The sequence below is a fragment of the Salarias fasciatus genome, chromosome 3 (genome assembly GCF_902148845.1).
Source record: "Salarias fasciatus chromosome 3, fSalaFa1.1, whole genome shotgun sequence".
Taxonomy (NCBI): Eukaryota; Metazoa; Chordata; class Actinopteri; order Blenniiformes; family Blenniidae; genus Salarias; species Salarias fasciatus.
Window position 1 is genome coordinate 18,191,476 of NC_043747.1, and position 23,270 is coordinate 18,214,745.

Here is a 23,270-nt window from a genome sequence, read left to right on the forward strand (position 1 = left end):
GAGCTTTCTGCTTGGCTTTCATACACTTATAGAGGGTCGTGTTCCACAGAATGTGGCACCCAAACCACATTTCCACTTACTGACAAGGAGGTTCAAACAGTCAGGCATTAACTGAAACAAACAAACAAACAAACAAACAAACAAACAAACAAACAAACAAACAAACAAAGAAGAACCACAGACACATATTTTATGTAATTATTACAAAAACTAATGTACATATCACAAATGCACACACACACACACACACACACACACACACACACACACACACACACACACACACATATATATAGCTGTATAATTGACTCTGTTACACTTGAACATGTTACAGTAGTAGCACTGACACAAGTGTCACAGATTCGGCTTTTAAAAAAATCTATCAAAACAAATGAAGCAAAAGAATTGTAATCATTTATCAATTTTTTTAAATTGCTCAGTTATTTGTTATTTGACCTATAAACATTCCTCTCTAGATGTTTATTCTGGCAGTGTTTTGCAAAATGAAACATTTTCTCTGATAGCATCTCCATCCTCACTGAGCATGTTCGTTAATGGTGGCAGACAGAGGCCGTGGTGGTTACAGCTTCCTGTTCTCCTCACTGCACTGTTTCCCCTTCAACCCCCTCAACACCCATCCTCGGCAGTCAGTGGGAGGTTCTTCAACTTCAGCAGACCCTTCATCACCATCCAGGCCAACCTTCTGACAGACAAGCTGAGCATCATGGGAGTGGTCTCACATGTGGGTTTCTGGTTTGGGGACTGCTTCACTGAGAGACGACTACAACTGTTTCCTGTCTTTACTTACTTAAATCATTTTCATACACTGTCTTTAAATGTATCACTTTTCTATGTTTACTTTTGCATATAGTATTTGCACAGCTTTTAAAATTAGAAGAGTTTTGTTCATAGGATTGTACAGGTTTTTTTTTCTTTTTTCTTTTTCCAGTATGTACTAACCTTTAATAATGTTAATCTGGTTACTAATCTGCCTGTTTCCTCTTTTTTTGTTGTTGCTGTATGTCAGTTTCTGATGACTTGAATTTCCCTCAAGATTAATAAAGCATCAATCAATCAATCAATCAGTGAAAATATAATTTCATTTAATATTTTTGATCAGACTCTGAACAGAATGGTATGAGTCAAACTGCTGCAGACGTTATTTTTTTTTTCTGATTCCATTTCCTGTAAATGCTGCTGTGGATTTGCTTCTGGTTTGTTTGTGGTCAGGTGACTTCCAGTGCATCATGCAAGCAGTTCTTCAAGAAACAGAGTTCAAGAATTCAAACATCCTCACAGTCAATTCTGCAACTGAAATGTACAAATATCAAAATAAATGCTCTCTACACAATTCTAAATGTATTTTTATGAGCTTCCTTTGAAAAAAATGTATTCTTCTGTTTCAATTGCCTTTTTTCTTTTAAGTCATGCTATTTTCTAAATACCTTTTCATTTCTGACATTTTAATCTCACTTCATGTATTTATAATAATTTTATATAGCGCTTTTCAGGACACTCAAAGACGCTTTACATTGCATTATTCATTCACGCCATACTCGGTGGTGGTAAGCTACTACTGTAGCCACAGCTGCCCTGGGGCAGACTGACGGAAGCGAGGCTGCCAATCTGCGCCATCGGCCCCTCCGACCACCACCAACCATTCACTCTCACAACTTTCATATTAGGCACGGTGGGTGAAGTGTCTTGCCCAAGGACACAACGACACAAGGACACAACGACAGTTTCACGCCTGCAGGAGCGGGGATCGAACCGCCAACCTTCCGGTTATAAGACAACCCGCTCTACCAACTGAGCTACTGTCTTTGCCTTTGTGAAACACCATGGCCCTCATTTATCAAACGGTAGTACGACCGTATATGGGCGTACGCCCGTCGTACGTCCATATGAAAGACAGGTTGGTTATTTATCAATTTGGTCGAGATCGTTCGGAAAGATGAAATCTCACGACAGGTCTGACATCGTGTACACAAGTTTCAGTCAGTGCGGACTTGCGGTGCAGTGCAGAAGAACCTGGCGGAGCGTGAAAATAACTATAAAGCACAACTCAAACCCGCCATAAAGCAGGAGCAGCACACATTCAGTACAGATTTAAAAAAATAAATAAATAAATAAAATGATACCCTTAAAGAATATCTAATAAAATTCTTCCTCTTGGGATTAATAAAGGATTTTTAACTTTCAATAAGTCCGCTGGTTCATCCTGCCTCGGAGAGGAGCAGTTTTAACAGTGGGCAAAGACGCAGACGCTGCTGCTGCGGAGCAGCTTCAGACGCTCAGATCCAGCGGGGGAAACGCTGCTGTTCCTGTTCATCCCCGAAAAGGTGTGTGACTTCATTTAGGTAGTTTACACAACATTGCACTTGCGACAGAGTTAGTTTGATGCGCTTGTGCCACAAGAGGATGCGGGAACCAGCAGAGCCTCGACTGGGTCTGGACAGAGGAGACAGGACCTGAAGAACCGCTACTGAAATGTAAATAAACTCTAAAGTATAGAAAATTATTTATTTAATCAGTGATGTGATGCCAGCAGCCTGGAAAATAACATATGAACTCAAGGGAGGTTAAAAACAGACAGAGGACGTTTAGTCAAACATTTTATGAAAACTTCTACAAATTGTCTTTAATTTAAGCAGCACCAGCAGTGGGTGGCACGCGCCGCCCTCGGTGGACTGAGTCCCGGGTCCTGTTCGGTCCTGTGCTGTGTCCCGTTCGGTCCGAGGTGTGTCTCGGTGGGACCGTCCCCGCTGTGTGAAGGAGACCGGGCCGCGGTGCCGCGCTGTCTGACTTTGAGACATCATAAAACAAAACAATAAAACTCTGAGCTGTACAACATGAGTCGGCTACATTATTTGTAATATCAGGGTTAAATTAACAGATCTATAACCTGTTCAGACCTCAGCCGGTGTCCGTTCATCCAGGTGACGCTGCTCACCGCTGCCGTGAGCAGCGTCCTCCAGACAGCGTTTTTCTTTTCTCCTTTAATTTCAGTTTTTTATTCTTCCAAAGAGCTCCTCCTGATTTCTCTCCACCTCAGACCTGAGAGGCTCTATTTCCAGCTCCCAAAAGTTTCTTTTTTCGCCAAAATCGCTCCTTTTCCGTGTTTGACCTCACTGGGCGCGGCTTGGGAACTATGAATATTTCAGGGTGGAACATTGTTAATGACGATCAAATTCAGCCGCCGCATTTATCAACACCCGATCACTCAAACGCTGAGATCGGCGAGGTACGGAAGTTTCTGTAATGCCGTGCGAGCCCCGTCGTACGATGAGCTCACCGCTCAGATATACACCCGTTTGAAAGATGGATTGATAAATGAGGGCCCTTGTCTTTGCGAGATTTTACGACAGTCAATTTCTGTCTCAGTACTCTGGAGGGGTCTGTTCTGGAGAAAGTGTTCATCTAGTTTCAGGGTCTTAATCAGGTAAACACCAAAAAATAATCTATATTTCTATTTGTTCCTGTAGTTTATCCTCCATATTTTCTTGCTCATTTGTAATCTGTCAACTTGAATCTGTGGGAGGCTGTTTCCAGAGCATCTCAATGGTTTTCAGCATGGCCTCCCCAAGCTTTCAGCTTCCTCAGCGATTTCATATCCTGGCCTAACTCCTCTTACCACAGCAGCCATGGCCATTGTGTGTCGTCCACTGGATGTCGAGGTCAGAGCTGGAAGCTGTTCTAAATCAGCTGTGACAAGATCGAACACACCCAAGAATGCTCCAGTCAACATAGCTGGATAGATAGATAGATAGATAGATAGATAGATAGATAGATAGATGGATAGATAGATAGATAGATAAGTCTTTATTATCCCGTGAAGGGAAATTTGTTTCCACAGCCTTCATGTCAGTTCAAGATGTTATGGACACCATCACATACAAGTAAGACAATAAGACAATTACAAAAACAGAATATACAACAAGAACAACAAACAGCAGTTAACATAGATTGGCAAGTAAATCAGCAAGGTACCTTGTTCAGTACAGCAATAGCTGGTGGAACAAAACTCTTGTTAAAACGGGCCCTTCTACATTTAAGAGTCTGATATCTGCGCCCGGAGGGGAGGAGCTGGAAGAAGTTATGAAGAGGGTGATCTGTGTCTGAAACTATTGATTTGGCAAGCCGGGCTATTGCTCTGTCATTCAGTTCTGAAATGTTTGGTGTGGGAGAGCAGATTATTTTAGATGCTGTGTGAGTGATTTTAAGGAGTTTGTTTCTATTAGAGACTGACAGCATAGTGTAAAAACAGGAAGAACAATACAGCAGAAAGGACTGAATTATACTCTTATACAGCAGCAGCAGAAGATGCGGAGAACATGAAGTCTTTGTTGTGAGCGTTTATGAATGTCCATGATGTGGTGCTCGAAGGTGAAGTTACTGTCCAGGGGTGAGTCCAAGATATTTAAATGTTCACCTGTTCTGTAGCTTTGCTGTTAATGGAGATATGGTTCAGGCTGGGAGTGGGTGGATTAAAGACCATTTCCTTTGTTTTATCAGGGTTAATGTAAAGATGATTGTACATGCACCATTGTGTGAAGTGGGTGACTGAGCTGTGATAGGCAGTGATGGAGTGCTGATTATTGAGGAGAGCCAAGATTGCAGTGTCATCAGAGTATTTGTAGTATGTAGTTATAGGTGTGGGGCTTGTACAGTCATTAGTGTAGAGTGTGTAGAGAAAGGGACTGAGGACACAGCCTGTTCCAATACCTGCAAATCGGATCAGCAACCTGTCAGACACCTTCACTTCAGCCCTGCCTCGAATCTCTTCCTGTGACAAACTGGCTGATGAACTCATGATCATTATTTCTTCTTTCTGGATTTCTCTGTGCACATTTTGCAGCATCTCATTGGTGTAGCACCTAGGGTTGCCAACTCCCAGAGATTGAAATAAGGAACGCCTCTCGCGGACAGCTGAAAAAAACTGGGTTTTTGGGGGGTGAAAAACGCATATATAACAGCATTTTGCCACAGTTATACCTATTACAGACTATAAAAACACATTAGGCTACTGCATTACACCTACAGTAGCAAGATTGCAATAACTCATGATCAGCTTGATCTGTTTGTATTTGAGGCCTACAGTGAGACAGTTATCATTCAAGTATCATCATCATCATGGACAGCAGCTCTCAGCCACTGCACCGGACGGTAGAGCAGCTCAGCAGCTCCTTCAGTGGCGACTGAGACCCTCAGAGCAGGAAGGAGCTACCACAGGTCTCTCATCCGCACCGCTGTCAGACTGTACAGTTCTACTGTGTAGAATATGTGCAATAATCCTGGACATTATAATATCCTGCACCCGCCCTTTCAGAAATTCAGCGACACTTTATCATCCATTCACTCTGCTAAAACATATTGTACGTATTATATCATACTGCATCATATATTGCATAATGTATTGTATATATATATATATATATATATATATATATATATATATATATATATATATATATATATATATATATATATCCTGTTACATTTTTAAGACTCAGGTTGTACATACAGTTAGATCTTCATTGTCTTTAGCTTCTATTATCAATCCTAGTATGATTTGCACTATAACTTGTTAATTTTGCACCATTCATTACTTTTGCACCCTGCTGTGGGTTCCATGAGCCTATACACCTGTAAATTTCTCCACTGTGAGATTAATAAAGTCTTCTATTCCTTTTCTATTCTATATTTATTGCTAAATGTGTAAAATAACATCAAACAGCTGCTGTCTCTTCTGGATTTTAACATGTTCCTTTTTTTATTTTCAACTAAAAAAGTGCAAAATCAAAACTGTAAAACCTTCTGAACAAAAAAACCAACAAGGTTCCGTTTCTAAACTGAAAACACACCACAGTCTGCAGCAGCAGACACAAATCAATGAACTAAACATGATATATCCGACATGGAAACGGCACAAACTTACATGTCTCTGGAAGCCATGCTGCGCGCTGCTGTAATGTTTTGATTTACTTCTTCCCATGCGCTCTGTGACCAACTGAATACTGGCCAATGAGCTGCCGTAGCCTCCCAGGAACGGTCTTTTTTTGACCAATGAGATAAGAGTGATTCTGTGTTGTCGAGCCATCTCTGTCAGCTCATTGGTCACAGAACGTCAGAGAGCCGGTGAACAATTTACCGTAAGTTTTCAAAAAAAAGCGCAAGTTCCATTGCTCACGTTTTGACTCTCACAAAAATACGGAACAAAGTGCGTTCCTTTTCAGCTCAATACGGAACGCACACTTTTACATCCAAATACGGAACGATTCCGTTTTTCAAGGAACGGTTGGCAACTCTAGTAGCACCCTCCATTGTTTGCCTCAAAAATCTGATCTATGGTCTTGAGTATCTCTGCCACTTGGAACTGGTTGCTCCTGTAGTTGCCCTTTTCAGCTCTTTTCCAGTATTTATTGTCCACAACGTGACACCGGCCTCTGCATTTCATCACCAGGTTGTTCAGAGCCACATTTTTACAGACAAAGTCATCAATCTCCTCCCCCTCTGGGAGCTGGTCGCCATGAGTGAAGACGACTGAAGAGTACTGCAGAGCCTCTTCGGAGAAGTGTTGGCAGATGTCTCTGATGAGCTCTTCCTCCTCCTTGGTGAATCTCTCCACCTTCAGCAAAATGAGAAACACATGAGGTCCAGGAGCGCACTGTGTGATACAGCTGATCACGGCGGCCGTCATCTGGTCCTCGGAGCTTTCAGCCCTAAAGAAACCAGGGGTTTCTATCAGAGTGATGCTTCTGCCGTCCACACATTTGGTTTTTTCTTGACATTGTTTTGTCCCAGAGGAGGAAAAGTGGCTCAGGGTGAAGCATTCTTCCCCCAAAATGGTGTTAGCCACGCTGCTTTTCCCAGCGCCCGTTTTTCCCAGCAGGACAATCCTCCTTGAAGCCATCACTTTAAGTTAAAAGAAAAAAAAAACAAAACAAAACAAAACATTGATTTGTTTTGCTATATGTTTTTTTCTGAATTTTTTTCTGTAAACAACTTCATGTGTTTGTGTAATGTGGAGCTGCTGTAATAACTAAGGCTCTGTGTGGAGTTTCTCAACTGACACTGAAGCATTTTTATCTTTCTTTTTCAACATCAGTACAGCGTTATAATATAATATAATATAATATAATATAATATAATATAATATAATATAATATAATATAATATAATACAACTGACAGTGCATGTTGTCAAAAACAGATTTCAGCCGTTGAGACTGAAAGAAAATCCCTTCTGTGTTTCCTGGTTGCTCGCTTCAGTGTGGCTCACAGCTTTTGTTTCAATCAGATTCAACTGGTTGGTTTAGTGATTTGAGCAAAACAATTAATGTGTCATAACAGGGTGTGATGCATTACTCTGGATACTTGACTTTAAACAGGTTTCACCAAAAATGCAATGCAACACAATTCATGGGACAAATTGACTAACTTGAGAGAAGGAGCTGGTTAAAGTGGATGAAAGTTATGATGTGATGTCTGACTAGTGAATCTTCAGTGACGAATAGAGAAGAACAACTGAGACATTTGTGGAAATGCAAACAGTTTCAGTTAGTTTGATTATAAAGTCACTTTGCTTCATCTGACATGGTTAATGTAACTGTTGAAAATAACATAATCCAGAAACATACAAATGATTTCAGCTGATTTATTGATTTTATTTTGAAAAGGTTTGGATGTAGAGCTGGACACTTTACATTTTAAATGAGAAACAACAGATCACAATGTTACAATGTTTTTTATGCATGTGTGAAAATAACATCATCATGGTACAATAAGAAGAAAATAAAATGAAACTATTCCTCAAATCATGTCAAATGTCTCACTTATTTACATCTTTTAATTTATTCAGAGACTTTGTATTTACAATTTCAGAAAACTAGAAAATGAAATCAAGCAATTTGTAGATTAACTCAAGTACGCACAATTGATACATAAAGTGAATGAAAACAATCTTTTGTTACATTTACAAAGCAGTTTCTATGAAAAAGGAGAAAACTCAAAATTTAATTGAAACAAAATATCATTTGATAAAATCTCTCAGAACAAAACAGTGTCGATATTTAGGATAAACAACAGTAATTGACTGAAATAATGTTCAACAATAGACATTGACAGAAGGTTTTGGAACATGTTCAGTTCATTCCTGATTTACAGAGTGAGTTCTCTATATTGTCAAGAATATTATTCCATCGTGTGTCTGTGAATAAAGATGAATTGAATGTTTGGTTGTTTTTGTCTCCATCTAATATCTCCAATTTATTCAGTCTTTGGTTTCCTCAACCACCAACCTATTAAACCTCCCAAAGCCCCTCCAACAGCTGCCCCTACAGCAGCTCCAGCAGGACCTCCAATTGCTCCAATTACTGCTCCTGCTGTAGTTCCAACAGCTGTCCCTGTAGCAACACCACGGATACCGAAAACTACTGACAGAACCTTTTCAATATCTTTTAGTAAGCCAAGTAAAGCTCCCAGTAACTCTTCTTGGCCAATACCAGCTGATTTCTTGAAGAAAAAGTCTGTGACATTTTTCTTTGCTCTCTCTCTGGATCCGGTTCGCGTCGTCTCTTCCTGGATTTTTCTCTCCACTTCTTGCAGCATCTCATTGGTGTAGCATTCTCCTCCATGTTGCTGCACCAGTTCATTGATCGTGCTGAGCAACTGTCTGATCTGGAACTGGTTGTTTCTGTATTGCCTTGGCGGTGTGTTTTCCCAGTGTTTATTATCAACAACATGACAGCGGCCACCACATTTATTAAACAACTCTTTCAGAGCCTTGTTTTTATGGACAAAATCTTCGATTTCCTTGCCCTCAAGCTGGTCACCATGAGTGAAGACCAATATAGCATATTTAAAAGCCTCTTCAGAAAAAAGCTGTATTATTTTTATCATAACCTGCTTCTCATGCTCAGTGTATTTCTCCACTTTGAGGAGAATGAGCAAAGCATGAGGTCCAGGTGAGCACTCTATGATCGTCTTTTCTGTTTCATATCTTTGTTTCTCTGGACTTGCTGTGTTGTCAAAGAAACCAGGAGTATCAATCACTGTGATCTCACCATTCTCTTTAGTGACTGCCTTACATTCACTTGTACCAGAGTTTGCTGAACCATCCACCACAAACTCACGTTTTTCGATTAAGGCATTGCCAAACTGGCTTTTTCCTGTTCCGGTTTTTCCCAGCAGGACGACTCTCCAAGGTTTTGCTAGAAGAAAATAACAGTTACATCAGTACTGCTGCATGTGGATAATTATTTCATACATTTCTTTTATCACAAAATGTGTTTTCAATCAGAAATGTCAAACATCAGAGTTCCCAAATTTGCTTGTTTGTCTGAACGCTTTTCACTAACTGATATATGGCTTCCACATATTTCCCTGTTTTCTGAAATGTGCTTGTGTGGACTACCTGGGATTAATATAAAGCCTGATGATCTCCTTTACACTCCTCATCATGAAGAAGAAGAAGAAGAAATTAATTTATTTGTCCTCAGTGGTGATGACTGCCGGGATAAGAAGTAACTTTCACTTCTTCAACAGAACCTCTTGTTGTTCAAACTATTAGAACCCGGAAGCTTCGACTCACAAGCTCTCTTCACAAACTCTGAGGACATAACAATGAATCACTTGGAATAACATGCTGCTGGATTCCAACCAAATGATTTAACATAATTTCTCAATGTGCTTCCATACTTAATGTGCACTGATGTAGCATTGCATTATGTAACAATGCCGCATCTGTCAGGTGTTGAAGTAAATTCTTACATATTGCAACATGTAGCCTATAAGTTACTGTTGTTCTTTGGGCTGTGATCACATCAGAAATATAAATTCAGCTCTGGGAGTGGAGAAAGAGAGGCTGAATGCAGACTGATTGAAGCGAAATCCTTTTGTTTTCTATTATAAATGTGCAAATAGACAAAAAATTACAATAACAACAAACAAGGAATACAAAATATAAATGGATAATCATAGAAAACAAAGAACCGTTCATATGGAAAATAATCTATATACACTAATGTCCAGTATTGAACGTTGCAGTGCATCGGCATCTGCCAGCAATCGCAGGAATAGAAATCCTTCATTTGGGTGGAAAGCTCAATGGTTTATCAGGTCCCACTTAAAGGGTGTCCAGAGGGAAAGTCCAAGTTTGGGAAGGGAATGTATTGATTGATAACTGGCCTATGAATGAGTTTTGGTGGAGCAGCTGCAGCAAAAATGTCCTCCCATGCAGCCCGACCAGAGCGGAGCAGAGCAGGATCCACGCCAGGGTCAGTTTTCCCAGGCAGTCTTCAGACTCTTATGTGTGGACTAGGCCTTCTGGCTCGGTGCAGACAACATCTGCTCTGACTGAAAATCACTACGGCACACTGTAACAAATTTCTGTAAATTTACGGTGAATTTACAACAGTATCTTACTGTTTTTTTTATTAAAAATGTAAAATACTGCTAAATATCCATCCACAGCATGTAAATTAACGGTAAAATCACTCAGTTGACAATAACAGTAGATAACTGTAATTTAACAGTCTAAAACAGTGTTTTCCTTCAAAGCGTGGAGATACAGTAGAGGCACCACATTCCTTCACAAGTCTTGTCACTATCCATCAGCATCTTACTGATAACTGTGGGCTGATGTTTCTGCTTTGATGCCACACTTCATTATCAATCAAACTTTTCACATTACTCAAGTTTTTTGAGTGACAAGATGTGGCAGGATATTCCTGAACCTGACTTTGGACAGCACAGCTTCTTCATCATTCCAAGCTCTCCATGTGGACTTCAACCAAAGAGGTAAACTTATTTTTAATCTCAAAACACTGCCAGTGTCCAGGATTGTTTGTCTGCATGATTATTGAACAGTTGACATTATAAATAATATCCTATTTCATTTGGTCTGTTTCACCTGGTCAGGCTGCTAAAATTGGCAAAGCAAGCTCTGTAACTCAGCCCAAGTAAGAGGTGACCTCCCTCCCTAAACTATAACAACTAACCACTCTCTCTCCTTTCTGTCTCTTGTTGTTCTCTCTTCTTCACACTTTTTATTTTCTCTCTCCCTTGAACAGTTTATTGCTCTGGCCCTTTTCTGTCCCCTCATACTTATATTTCTTTCCCTCCCTCCACTGGTCTGTTTCACATTTCATGTATCTTACCAGTGACGTTGTGTTGCGAATTTTTGTTTGTGTGTCTGTTTTACAGGCAGAAGTCATCAGTGATTGAGGACGCCAGCCAAATGCTGCAGTCAAGTACTCTCACTGTTCACTCTGTCTTTCTCCTTCTCTTCTCTTTCTTCACTTGTTATTGTTCACATCTACATGTACAAAAGAATTGTTCACTTTTTCATTTCACTGTTCTTGATGCTATTTTAATGCAGTGTCTGAACTTATGCTTATTAGTAAAGCCGTTCATTGAGGATTTTATTATGTACAGTGTCTTACAAATAGGTAATGGAATACCTTTTCTTTTTGTAATACCAATGTTCTAAATGTTATTAGCATTACACAGTCTGCTGAGGGTTTGTAATAAAGTACAGCAATGTTATGGAATATATATTCTCTTGTGTTTTATACCTGGGGTTCTCAAACTTGCTGATCTGATTTTTACTCAAGTTCAGAATACAGGAGCGATTGGCAATAACATTTAATCAACATTAAATCTTATGATCACTGATGATTATTCTGGGAAACAGTGTTAGTGTGAGCGCTCTGTACTCTGTCAGTTCTTAATTGCTGAAAACAGCATCAGAGTGAGTGGTGGTTGCATTGTTCCTCTGTGCTCTCCTCCTCCCTCCTCTAGCTTAACCTGCTTCTTTTGTTCAGTTGGTTGGATGCGTTTGTGATACGCTGGTAGAAGCACAAGCGCAAGAAGGTACACAATTTAAGTAAAATACAAGAAATGTGTCTGTGTTAATAGTAGGACTTGTGGATGTTACTTGCTGTCATGGTTAACATGAGGTATGGATAGACATGTATGTACCGCATGTTGCGTCGGAGCGAGGATGGTGCGGTGCGTGCTCGTGCTAATATATTTTGGGGGATTTAGTTTGAGGGGGCACAACATTTATTTGAGGGGGCCAGGCCCCCTCTTGCCCCTGCGTAGACCTGGCCCTGAGACCCAGTCTTTTTTATTCCTACCCCTTTCTTTTTAGAAAAAATGTTAATTTCTCTTGGATGACCTCAAGCATTCTAAACAAAAGCATATACTAAAATATATAATAAGAACATACTTGCATGTATTCAAAAACATATATGGACTTGCTTACACATTTTATTCCTTTTCATATAAGATAAATATCTTTTCTTTATATTTGCATTTAAATTGATTGTTTGAACAGCATTTTAATGTCCTATCTAATAAATTCCACTTTGTGACACCAATCACAGAGACACACATTTCTTTGAGAGTTGTCCTGACACCTCTTGGTTTAAAGTCCAAGTTTCTTCTACTTGTTTTACTGTTTAATGTAAAAAACATTTGCAACTGACGAGGCAACAGATACTGCTTTGCCTTAAACATGACCATTAATGTTTGTAGATCAACTAAATCCTTTCTGTTTGCTCAAGCATTTGCTTAGTTTCCGGGCCAGATTTGATCTTTTTTGACTATTTATCTATTTATCTATCTGACTATTTATTTGTATGTAATTGTTGCTTTTATTGTTGTTTATTGTGTTGTGAAGCACTTTGTGGCTTTTTACCTGTGAAAGGTGCTATATAAATAAAAATTACTTACTTACTTGCTAATTTTAATAATCCCGACTTCAGAAACAGTTTTGTAGTGTGCTCTCTTGGAGGAATTGTGCCACAACGCAATGCCATGTTTGCAGGTGAGCTGCCCCCCCCCCCCCCCCCAACAGACTGCAAAACCCCACCAAGAAACCCAGAAAACCATATAAACTAATAAATATAATCTGCGATTAATAAACTGAGGTGAAAGTGAACATTAACAACTTAAACTAACAGAAAAGACAAGCAAAAACGAAACGTGAGACACACCACGCTCTCACACACTCTTGCAGCCACTCACTCCCAGCATGCACCGTGAGAGAGAGAGAGAGAGAGAGAGAGAGAGAGAGAGAAGAAGAAGAAGAAGAAGAAGAAGAAGAAGAAGAAGAAGAAGAAGAAGAAGAAGAAGAAGAAGAAGAAGAAGAAGAAGAAGAAGAAGAAGAATAGACTTTATTTATCTCACCATGGAGAAATTTACCATTACAGAGGCTCATAGAACACACAGGGGGTGCAAACAAGTGAGGAAATGTGCAAATTAATCATAGGAAGGAGTGGCATCTTCCATTCACATATTTAAAACAAAGCTCAACCTATTTGTTTACTGTTATTGGTCTTAAATGGTTTGGTAATACTGATGTCTTCTTATTGTTTCAGAATTTAAATATGTATTTGTTAATTCTTAATGTTTTAGTGTCTAAGATAATAATATTGATTATCACAGTGATGATTAAAATGTAATTACAACATTTAATATTAAAGGTGCTGTAGGCAGGATTTTGCAAGTCAATGCTAATTTTTCTGTGTTTTGTTTGAATTAAATGTTAGAGTATCCATTGATAATCCTTTAGGAGTGTAGCATAATTGCACTACCGCGAGGGCACAGAGTTTCCATCGGTCTCTGTTCTGAGCTGAAAAGGAATCTCGACAGCTCCAGGTATCTTTGACCAATCAGAAGAGCCCCGAGGCTCTAACCGTGATTGGTCGAGGGGCGTTCATCGCACGTTCTTGTGGGAGGGGCTTTACTTGCGTAGAGGCATTATGTCAGAGAAAACAGGACAGGATTGGCTGTGCTGGGTTTCAAATCGCCATCTTAGATGGGTCAAATCGCCATCTTGCTTAGGTAACCCTAAGCAAGATGGCGGAGATGCGGAATCCTGCCTACAGCACCTTTAAAGACAATAGTGATCATAAAATCATATTGTAATGGTTATATTAGTGAAAATAATAAATATAAAGATAGCAATATAAAAATGATGATCATAACAAAACAATAACAATATAAATCATAATCAAATGCAATTTATACCCCAAAGCGAATTCTCTCAATACAAACCTGAATCAACCTGAACACTGAGTTCCTTTTGAGTGTCCTCTATGTCTGACTTTTGTAACAAACAATTCACTTAAATATAGTATGTTGAAAATCGACCGAATTATGATCACTTTTATAGTGAAAACATGTCATTCCTCTATAGATTTAATGTGCTGTGGGAGCAAGCCTCCTCTTTTCAAGATGGGTGTCACGGAGGCACATCGGTCCCAATCCACAGCAGCGTGAATGCGGGGTCTGTGTATATTATGTCAATGATTTTGTGTCACAGGGTGGAAATACATCACTAATCAGACAACAAAGATGAACGAAACAACTTTACTCATCATTACCAGTATAATACTTATTGTGCTAGTGTAAAAATAGATATACATTTATTTCATAATAAACAAATGATTTAATTTCTATGAATGTTTTTAATTACTTATTCAAGCCAATGTGGTGAGTGGTCAGGTGGCTCGCAAGCACCCTCTATTGGCCAGACACCACGTAACATTTCTTGATATTTCAAATTCAAGTTAAAATTCACTTTAGCGTGTGAAATTGTACCAGACCATTTTGTTGGCTATTTATAAAGAAAATCATTGAGATTATTTCTCCCATCAGCAGTAGTCCTGTATTTCCCTGAGATGTAGCTTGTGTATTGGCTTGCATGTGTGCATTGTGTTTATTGCAATAGAAATTATGGCAGAAGCTCTCCAATCTTTGAGCTTAGCAAGATAATGACCGGTGGGAATCAGGTTGGGAAATCGAAACCCCCGTTGGACACAGTGACCCTGTGGGAGGAAAATTTTGACACCGATATTTTTTATTTAAGTGCAAAAGAATATTGTCTGTGTGGTGGCGGGCTTGTGGTTAAGAGCAGAGGAGAGGTGGTGAAGCTGGCTAGGAAAGGCAGCTGTGCCTGATCTGAGCTCATTACTTTCCCTGCTCTCTCCCAGTAGAGGCTGGGGTCGATATAAGGAGCTGGGCCGGGACAGAGGACAGTCTCACGCACGGAGGACGGACGACCACGGTCGGCCGTGTTGATGACGAGCTGGATGGTGAAAGCCAGCCGAGGACAGAACCCAATAGAAAAAGTAACTTGACAGGCTGTGTGTGTGTGTGTGTGTGTGTGTGTGTGTGTGATCTCGGAAGCTGGGAGGACTCATGCAGAGGTGTTACAGGCTGTAAAGGTTATCGGCCTTCTCGACTACAGGTATCAGCCCTGAAAAAACAGATTGGTCTATTGCTAACAAAATGATCACATTTTCTTTCAAAAAAAGAAGAACACATGCATCTTGTAATGCATTTTGTACTCTTGCAATATGTAACCAGTCACAACAAAATGTGGCAATGTTTATGAAAAAATGCATTTAAACTTTATGACAAAATGCAGATTTTTACCAAATATTGCACTGTAAAATAATGAGGTGAAAATTTATTGCTTTATTACACATTGTACCATTATTACATAATGTGGTGCAACAACTGTATACATAAAAAAATAAATAAATAAAAACATGAAAACAGTATGTCCATTTTCCTACCTGCCATTCTGTCCCAAAGAGGAATCGGTGCAAATATGAATGCAGGTTGAGAAGATGACTTGATTGTGAGCTTTCTCGTCCTCTTGTTCTGACTGAGTGAGTTCCTGCTTTTAAATCTTCTTCTTGCAATCTGATAAAACAAACACACATTGATAAACCAACCCTGTCTCCACAAAATCACGTTCAGAGACAGCTAAACTGCATTCTCAAAATACCTTATTTTATCACAAACATGCAACAGCTAAGATCAATATTGTGGTAATCATGTCCAGATTGATCACAGAACAACATCTGATCAAAGACATGCAGCGCAGTGTTGGAACCCACAAACATGACTAAAAAAGAATAAAGAATTTACATAAAAGATAAAGTCTTTTCAGAAGAATAAAATACATCCCAGAAGAATATACTTGGTAATTTTTATCCACTGGCATTGTCAAGAAAAAACAAGGGGAAATAAATCTGTTTCAGACCAATGTAATGATTCTCTTTAAAGAATCCACTGAAGATGAAAGTAATGAAGGACAGAATATGTTTCTCTGTGCAGCACATTTGAGAATGCAGTTTAGTTGTCTTGGAACGTATTTTGTGTAAGACAGGGTTGTGATAAAAAGTAATGCAGATTGCTGTTACATAGATTATTACAATTAATATTATTATTATTATTATTATTATTATTATTATTATTATTATTATTATTATCATATCTTGTGTAAAACAAGGCATCAAATATGCTGTGGTATTGAATGAAAACCATTTATAATCTGCTAAATGTTTAAGTAATAATCTCTTCAAGAGCATGTGACTGGTTTCAAAACGTGTAACGTTTTCTTTTGTCATAAAACAAATTGTGTATTTAACCTTTGGTTAGTATAGATATGTCATCAGGTTTTACCAGAGTCCAGAGGTGTCTTAAGCTGGAAAATACATTAATTTAAAAATCATAAATTTCAGTCAGAGGATGTTGACTGAAATTCTAGAACTCTCTTAAAATATCTCTCAGCCTTTTATATGAAGAACAATATCATGAAAATCTAGAAAATGTATGATATGGTCAAAACATTTCAGAAGGATTGCATGAACGAGTTGCTGCAAAGGACCTGACAGGAAACAAAAAAACAAACCACTTTTTTTTTTCATTTTAACCTGTCCTGTCCAGCATGGAAGCAGCAGAATGGGAGTCTGGCTGCTGTTATGTGCCCGACAGATTTGCTTTTCCAAGAGGAGCTTATAAGTATAAAACTCTTCTTGTTAAAATGCTTTTTTTTTTTTTTTTGAATGCTGATGATACATAATATTGCTAGACCTGACAGGGGGACAGAAAAGTGAAAGAAACAAACAGGTGAACAGACAAGCCAACAACAACAAAGGGGTGAAAAGAAGGAAGAGAGTGCAAGGATAAGATTTTTTTTTATACTCCAGACAATCAGCTACTGCACCTACATAAAGATAAGACAGAGGGCATCCTACGGACTTTTGTTGGAGAATTTGGCTGGTCGTGAACTGGGCGTGAAAACTGAGGATTCAAGTATGAAATTACACCAGAGCATCAGGAAAGGCCTACTACAGATCACCGTTAAGAAACCACATTTTTACATTAAAAAAAGGAAAATCCTGCAGCACACCACCAATGAAAAAAAGTTCCAAAATGACACATTGTACAGCACACGTAACAACCGCAGAAGAGACCGCAGATTGTCAGACTGGACGGCTGCACATCGGACACTGTGGTCAGCAGCATGGGGGCGCCACAGAGCACTGTGCTGTTCACTCTCTACACACCTGACTTCCAGTACAAGTCTGAGCTCTGCCACGTGCAGACGCGATTCTTTTATCTTGAGCAAGACAATAAACCCCAAACAGCATTTAACAAAAGATTATATTTGACTTGATCTGTACTACTACGTCCACTACAGTTACTAACACCACAAACACACATGACAAAATATGAACCATGACAAACAGACACACACACACACACACACACACACACACACACACAGAGAGAGAGAGAGAGAGAGAGAGAGAGAGAGAAAACAGCCATGATAATCACTAATTCTCTGAGATCACAATGAGATGGAAATAAGAAACTGAGATCTTCTTTTAAGTAAAGAAAAAAGGATAAAAAATGTGTGCTACCTGCCATTCAGTCCCAAAGATGAAACAGTTCTAAGTTGTAGGTTGAGGAAATGTCTTGATTGAGAGCTTTCTTCCTCCTCCTCTTGCTCTGACCTGCTGCCTGTGCTGTTGTGGGTGCAGTTTTATATTCACTGTTCTGGATTTTCTTTTGGTTTCTGTTTCCTGTCAGGTGATTTCCAGCCAATCTTTCTAACAATCTTACTCTTTTTTTAACCTATCTCATAATAGTTTTCTTGGTGTGAAGAAACATGTTGACAGAGTTCCATAATATAAATGTCTGCAATCACCAATCTTTTGGCTGAAATAATGTAAAATATTGAAATGAATGCTCTGAACAAAATTTTTAAAGCAGTCGTATAACATCCCTGCAGTCAAGGTAACCTGTGTAGTTGTCATGGCAGGTCACTAAAATCTGTGTTCGATGTCTAAAATCAGTGATAGTTGCTGTGGTGGATCTGAAAACCACCACAAATCCGTGGCAATTGCCTTAAACAGCAACTGCACACAATCATTGCCGCTGTCTACCGTCCCCCCAGGCTTCACACCGATTTTTTAAATGAATTTTCTTCCCTTCTCACCCAATTATCCAGTCTCTCTCCAAATGTAATTTTGCTCGGTGATTTCAACATACACATGGACAATCCTGCTCTCCCCCTTACCAAGGACTTCTCCTCATCACTCGACAGTTTTGGTTTTCAGCAGTTTGCAGATTTCCCCACTCACGTCAAAGGACACACCCTGGACTTAATCTGCTGCTCCGGTCTCACCCCGTCTGACTGTTCTGCTGCTCAACTTCATATCACGGACCATTTTCTTCTCTCATTTAATGTCTCCCTGCGTCTATCCATCTCCCAGATGTGTCATTTCATTCCGTAACATAAAGGATATTAACATGGACTCCCTCTCCTCCTGCATCTCCACCCTGATTTTTGACTCTTCCTCCACCCCAATGACCTTGTCTCCCTGTACAATAGTGAACTCACTCATATCCTCAACTCACTCGCTCCTGTAAAATCTCGCTCTGTTTTCTTTACCCGGTCCACTCCGTGGTTCATTCCTGATCTCCGTACCATGAAATCCAAAAATCATCAGTTTGAGAGACTCTTCTGTAAATCTGGACTCAACATTCACAAAGACATGTATACTGCTCATCTATCTCTTTATTAGGACTCCATTTCTCATGCGAAATCACAACATTACACCGGCCTCATCTGCTCTAATGCAGGCAGCAGTAAGACACTCTTTTCCATATTCAACAGCATTATCCAACCCCCTGACTCTTACCCCCCCCCCAACCTGTACTCTGCAGAATCTTGTAACTCTCTCCTCCAGTTTTTTAATGACAAGGTCATGAAAATCCACCAACACCTCGGTTCCACTACCTCACCTCTTCTCTCCTCTGAACCTCTCCCGCCATCTCATCTACTCTCCACCTTTGATCTCCCTCCTCCCTCTGATATTTCTGACTTCATCACCAATTCCAAGCCTTCAACATGTCAGCTGGACCCCCTCCCCACAGTTCTGGGGCCTCACCTATAAAGCTTGCGGCGCACAAAACGAGCCCCAAACTTTGTGCAGCGGCTCCTCTGCGCCAAGCAGGTACCTACCGTATTTTCAGCACTATAAGGCTCACTGTATTGATAGGCGAACAGTCAATTAATGGCTTTTATTAAAAAAAAAATCATACATGGGGCGCACCACATTTTAAGGCGCATAGGATGTATAGAATAGTATGAGCGAAATACATATCGGCAGTCTAGGTGGTTACATTCTCAGTTGAAATGTGTGAGTAAAGCGACATATCAGAGCAACTTTGACTGAGGATCGCTCCTCTTCATGGATATGCAGCTCAGAGCGGCCACGACTGGTCTAACTCGCTTGGTCACCGGGGTTCAGCCAGCTGCGGTGTCCTGAGTGAAGTGCCCCACCGACAGCTCAGCTGCAGCCGGCCAGCCGCTCCCGGCGTCCCGGCGAGTGGGCTGCCGGGCAGGGGCCGGCCGTTCTTGGAGTCGCAGCATGCAGGCTGCCGCCCGGTGTCCAGCTGCTCCCCACGTCGGCCGGGTATGCAGCTGCGTACCGTGCTCCGCGGTTGGGAGAGTGGAGAATGTGCCTGAAGCTTCGTGTGCCGCTTTGTATAAACTTAACCTTGCATAGCAGATGGGCCTGCCTGATTCAGTTCCTAAATCCTACAGATCCCATCTTGTAGCGCTCCATAGACCAGTGATTTCACCGGGTTAAAATGTTGCCGGCCCAATCAGGGGAAAGAGGCGGGAGCTATGGGAGGAGCGGAAGTGACGAGAAGACGTGACGACAGCGGGAAGCGCATGAAAGTTTGAAAACAATGGCGGCATGCGAAGCGATCTCCGTGGACACGGCAATATCTGCAGTTTTATAAGAAAGCGACTCAATTTCTTCTTTGAAAGAGGAGCAGAGAACATCACTTAAAGTCTTTTTGTCAGGAAACGACGTCTCCTGCTTCTCAGCAGCAGCGCACGTAAGCTCCGTCAAACCGTGGCTTGATGTGGATTAGTCTGTGGTGAGTGTGTCGCGTCTCAAACAGAACGGTCGTCCAATCGTCAACTACGGATTGTTTTGAAGGTCCCGCCTCTGAAATCAAATCGGAAGAGCGGCTACCCAGATGGACTTGTGAAATATTTTCGTGGCGGACATATGAAACTGTCCATCTGGCGTGTCAGGTTAGTATAAACTAGCTAGCTTAGCAGCTTAGCAAGCAGGGGTTGTTTGCTCATGTGATCGGGGTGATTACCGTAATTGCCGCAAAAATGGCGCATCGAATTACAAGGCGCTCTGTTGGATTTTGAGAAAATTACAGGCTTTTACGTGCGCCTTATAGTGCGTAAAATACGGTATACACATTTTGCGAAGGGAAAAAAAGCGTATGACTTTGCGGTCCTCACCGCCAACAAAATAGCTGCCGTACAGGACCACACAATTCAGAAAAACTACGTGGAGATGACAAAGCAGAAGGAAACGGAACTGAAAGTCCTTTATTTGTCCCGCATGGGGAAAATGCAGGGTTGCAGCAGCAAGAAACATAGAAAGAAAAGTAGAAAAATACAAAGCCCAAACATACAAGGGCAAGTTAAATATAATTTGTATGTAAAATTAGATGTAATTGCATAACAGGAATACACTGATCGACACAACTAATTATTCAAGTTAAATTAAATATAACGGAAATACAAATTGAAGACAAATAATTAAATAACAGATAGAAGCCGACAGATATAAATCAATCATAATTTACACCAAGATCCAAGGCAGATATAATGAAATAAATAACAGACATAAGTTCGATATAATTTAAATATACATTTAAGACAGACAGTGAGTGGGTGATGATTGCACATGAGGGGAGACACTTTGAGGAAGTCACGTTCAGTGCGCTTTGGAATGTTTTCATCCTGTACCCTCACCTTACATCTTCTAAAATAAACACAAAATAAATAGTTCAAAGGGAGCAATCAAATACATCCTGGAATAAAAACATGTACAATGTCTTTGTCTCTGCACTTACAAATACCGACTGTCATTTGTAATGACATAATCTTTGTCATGATGCACACTTCAAATTGTTCTCAATTAAATGGCAAATTGACACAAAAAATGTTTGCTATTTTGCCATGGCCATATCTGACGTCCGAATCCTGAATCATCCCGGGTTCACAGCCTCTATGTGCTGCAGCACATTAAATTCTGTTGACTCCAGAGGCAAAACAATTTTGATAATGCCTGGACGCACAATCATATTGTGCAACCAATTTCCACTACATTTTTTGTTGTTTGTTTCTTTTTTTGTGAGTTTTTTTTTTGTTTTGTTTTTTGTTTTAAGGTGTTTCTGCAATGTTGAGACACTATGAATTATGACAACTCACCTTCAAGTTGGACCACTTTTTTTCACTTCAGCCCAGGGGAGGATCTAGGATTCCAGGAGATCAGGGGCTTAGCCCTGAGGGTGCAGATGCCGATCTATTTTTTCTGGCATTTTTTGTGCCACCCATACTAAACTATCTTTATTTTATTTATTTATTTATTTATTTATTTTACATCAACTTACCACCAATTGAAAGCTGAGAAAGGCACAGAGAACACTTAAAAATCAGACCCTTCAATGATGCAAATGTCTTACCATCAGAAGCCTTGAAGTCATTGTTTTATGCCTCATGTACACTGAAAGAAAACAATCTAAAATACAAAAGTTATTCAGACTGATCATAAACTAAAGAAATAAAATACCTTATTTCCTTACTGCAGGCTACCTGTGATCCTGGCTGGCACCTCTGCTGTCCTTCACTGCTCTGTTCTTCAATCCTGTCCTCAAGTCCTGTCTTCATTCCTCCTGTCTCTTCTCTCTTGCTTTCTCTGCACATTTTTTGTGATTTCCTGTTAATTTTCCCCCTCACTCTTTCACTCCATCCTCTCTTCTGTCTCTGTTACTCTTTAAATACAATATTTCAGAGCTGTTCTCATGTCTTGTCATACCTTTTTTGGAATGTTAAATGTGGGTCATCTCCTGTCTTCCTCTTCACTCACACATGAACTAAAATAAATAAAAATATTTAGAGATAAAACCTATGAAACATGCTGATATATTGAGTTTAAATGTTTGAAATGTTCCTTGATGAGATTAGAAAATTCTCCCTATTCTTCAAATAAATGAACTGTTTTAAACTCCTTTGGATTAGTTGAAAAAAACATCATTAATTGTTGATTGAACCAACCAAAAGTGTAAATATTAGCTGAAATTAGGACAAGCTTAAACATCTGCCATAGTACAGTATAATAATCCAAAACATCCTATATAATGGCAAATCACTGACAGGGAGCACTTTTTCTGCACAATGAATACTTTAATCATTTTGCTATTAATACTTTTCATTCATATTTCATAAAGGGTTTTTAGTCTTATCCTGGAATGCAACATTGATCTGCTGTCTTTCATTTTCAGTGCGGTTGTGTTGTTGTTGGTATTAGCTACTGATAGCCAGCCAGCAAAATCAGTCAGAGTTTCACAAACCGGGAACATCAATCTGTGTAGCAGCTGCTGCTGCTGCTGCTGCTGCTGGTGGCGACATCCACTTTTTGAAAAAGCTTCAGATATCCATTATGAGTCGACTCTGGTTAGCAGTAGAATCAAGGAGCAGCGACTCGCGCGCATAGACGTGAAGGCTTCTTCTTCTGGACAGGCAGCAGACTGCTGGCTGCTTTCCAGCACATGCTGCCACTCTGGTGAATTCCAGTACTGCACATTATACTCAGACCAGCTCGGATCCGTGATCCGGGGCTCTTGACAAAACATCCGGGGCTTGAGCCCAAGTAGCCACCCCCTAGATCCGCCTATGCTTCAGCCGTAGTGCGCCCGACAGCACTGACCACGTTGTGGTCACCTGCTCCCACTCAACGTGTCTCCGTTTGTCCCTCCACTGCTGTGTCCAAAAAGGACAGAAGACCGGCTCTCCACCTCATCACTAAGGGACCCAGCATCACCTCAATCCTCCACAGTGGCAGATCCACCGCCTGC

At 40.2% G+C, this 23,270-nt stretch overlaps 1 protein-coding gene across 1 annotated transcript; it reads right to left on the reverse strand.

The window, feature by feature from the left end:
* Positions 1-6,307: 6,307 nt before the first annotated feature.
* On the reverse strand, positions 6,308-6,913 carry LOC115386233 (GTPase IMAP family member 7-like). The gene has a single exon (XM_030088463.1). It carries the CDS (start codon positions 6,911-6,913, stop codon positions 6,308-6,310), a length of 606 nt encoding a protein of 201 aa, XP_029944323.1.
* Between the last annotated feature and the right edge of the window lie 16,357 nt (positions 6,914-23,270).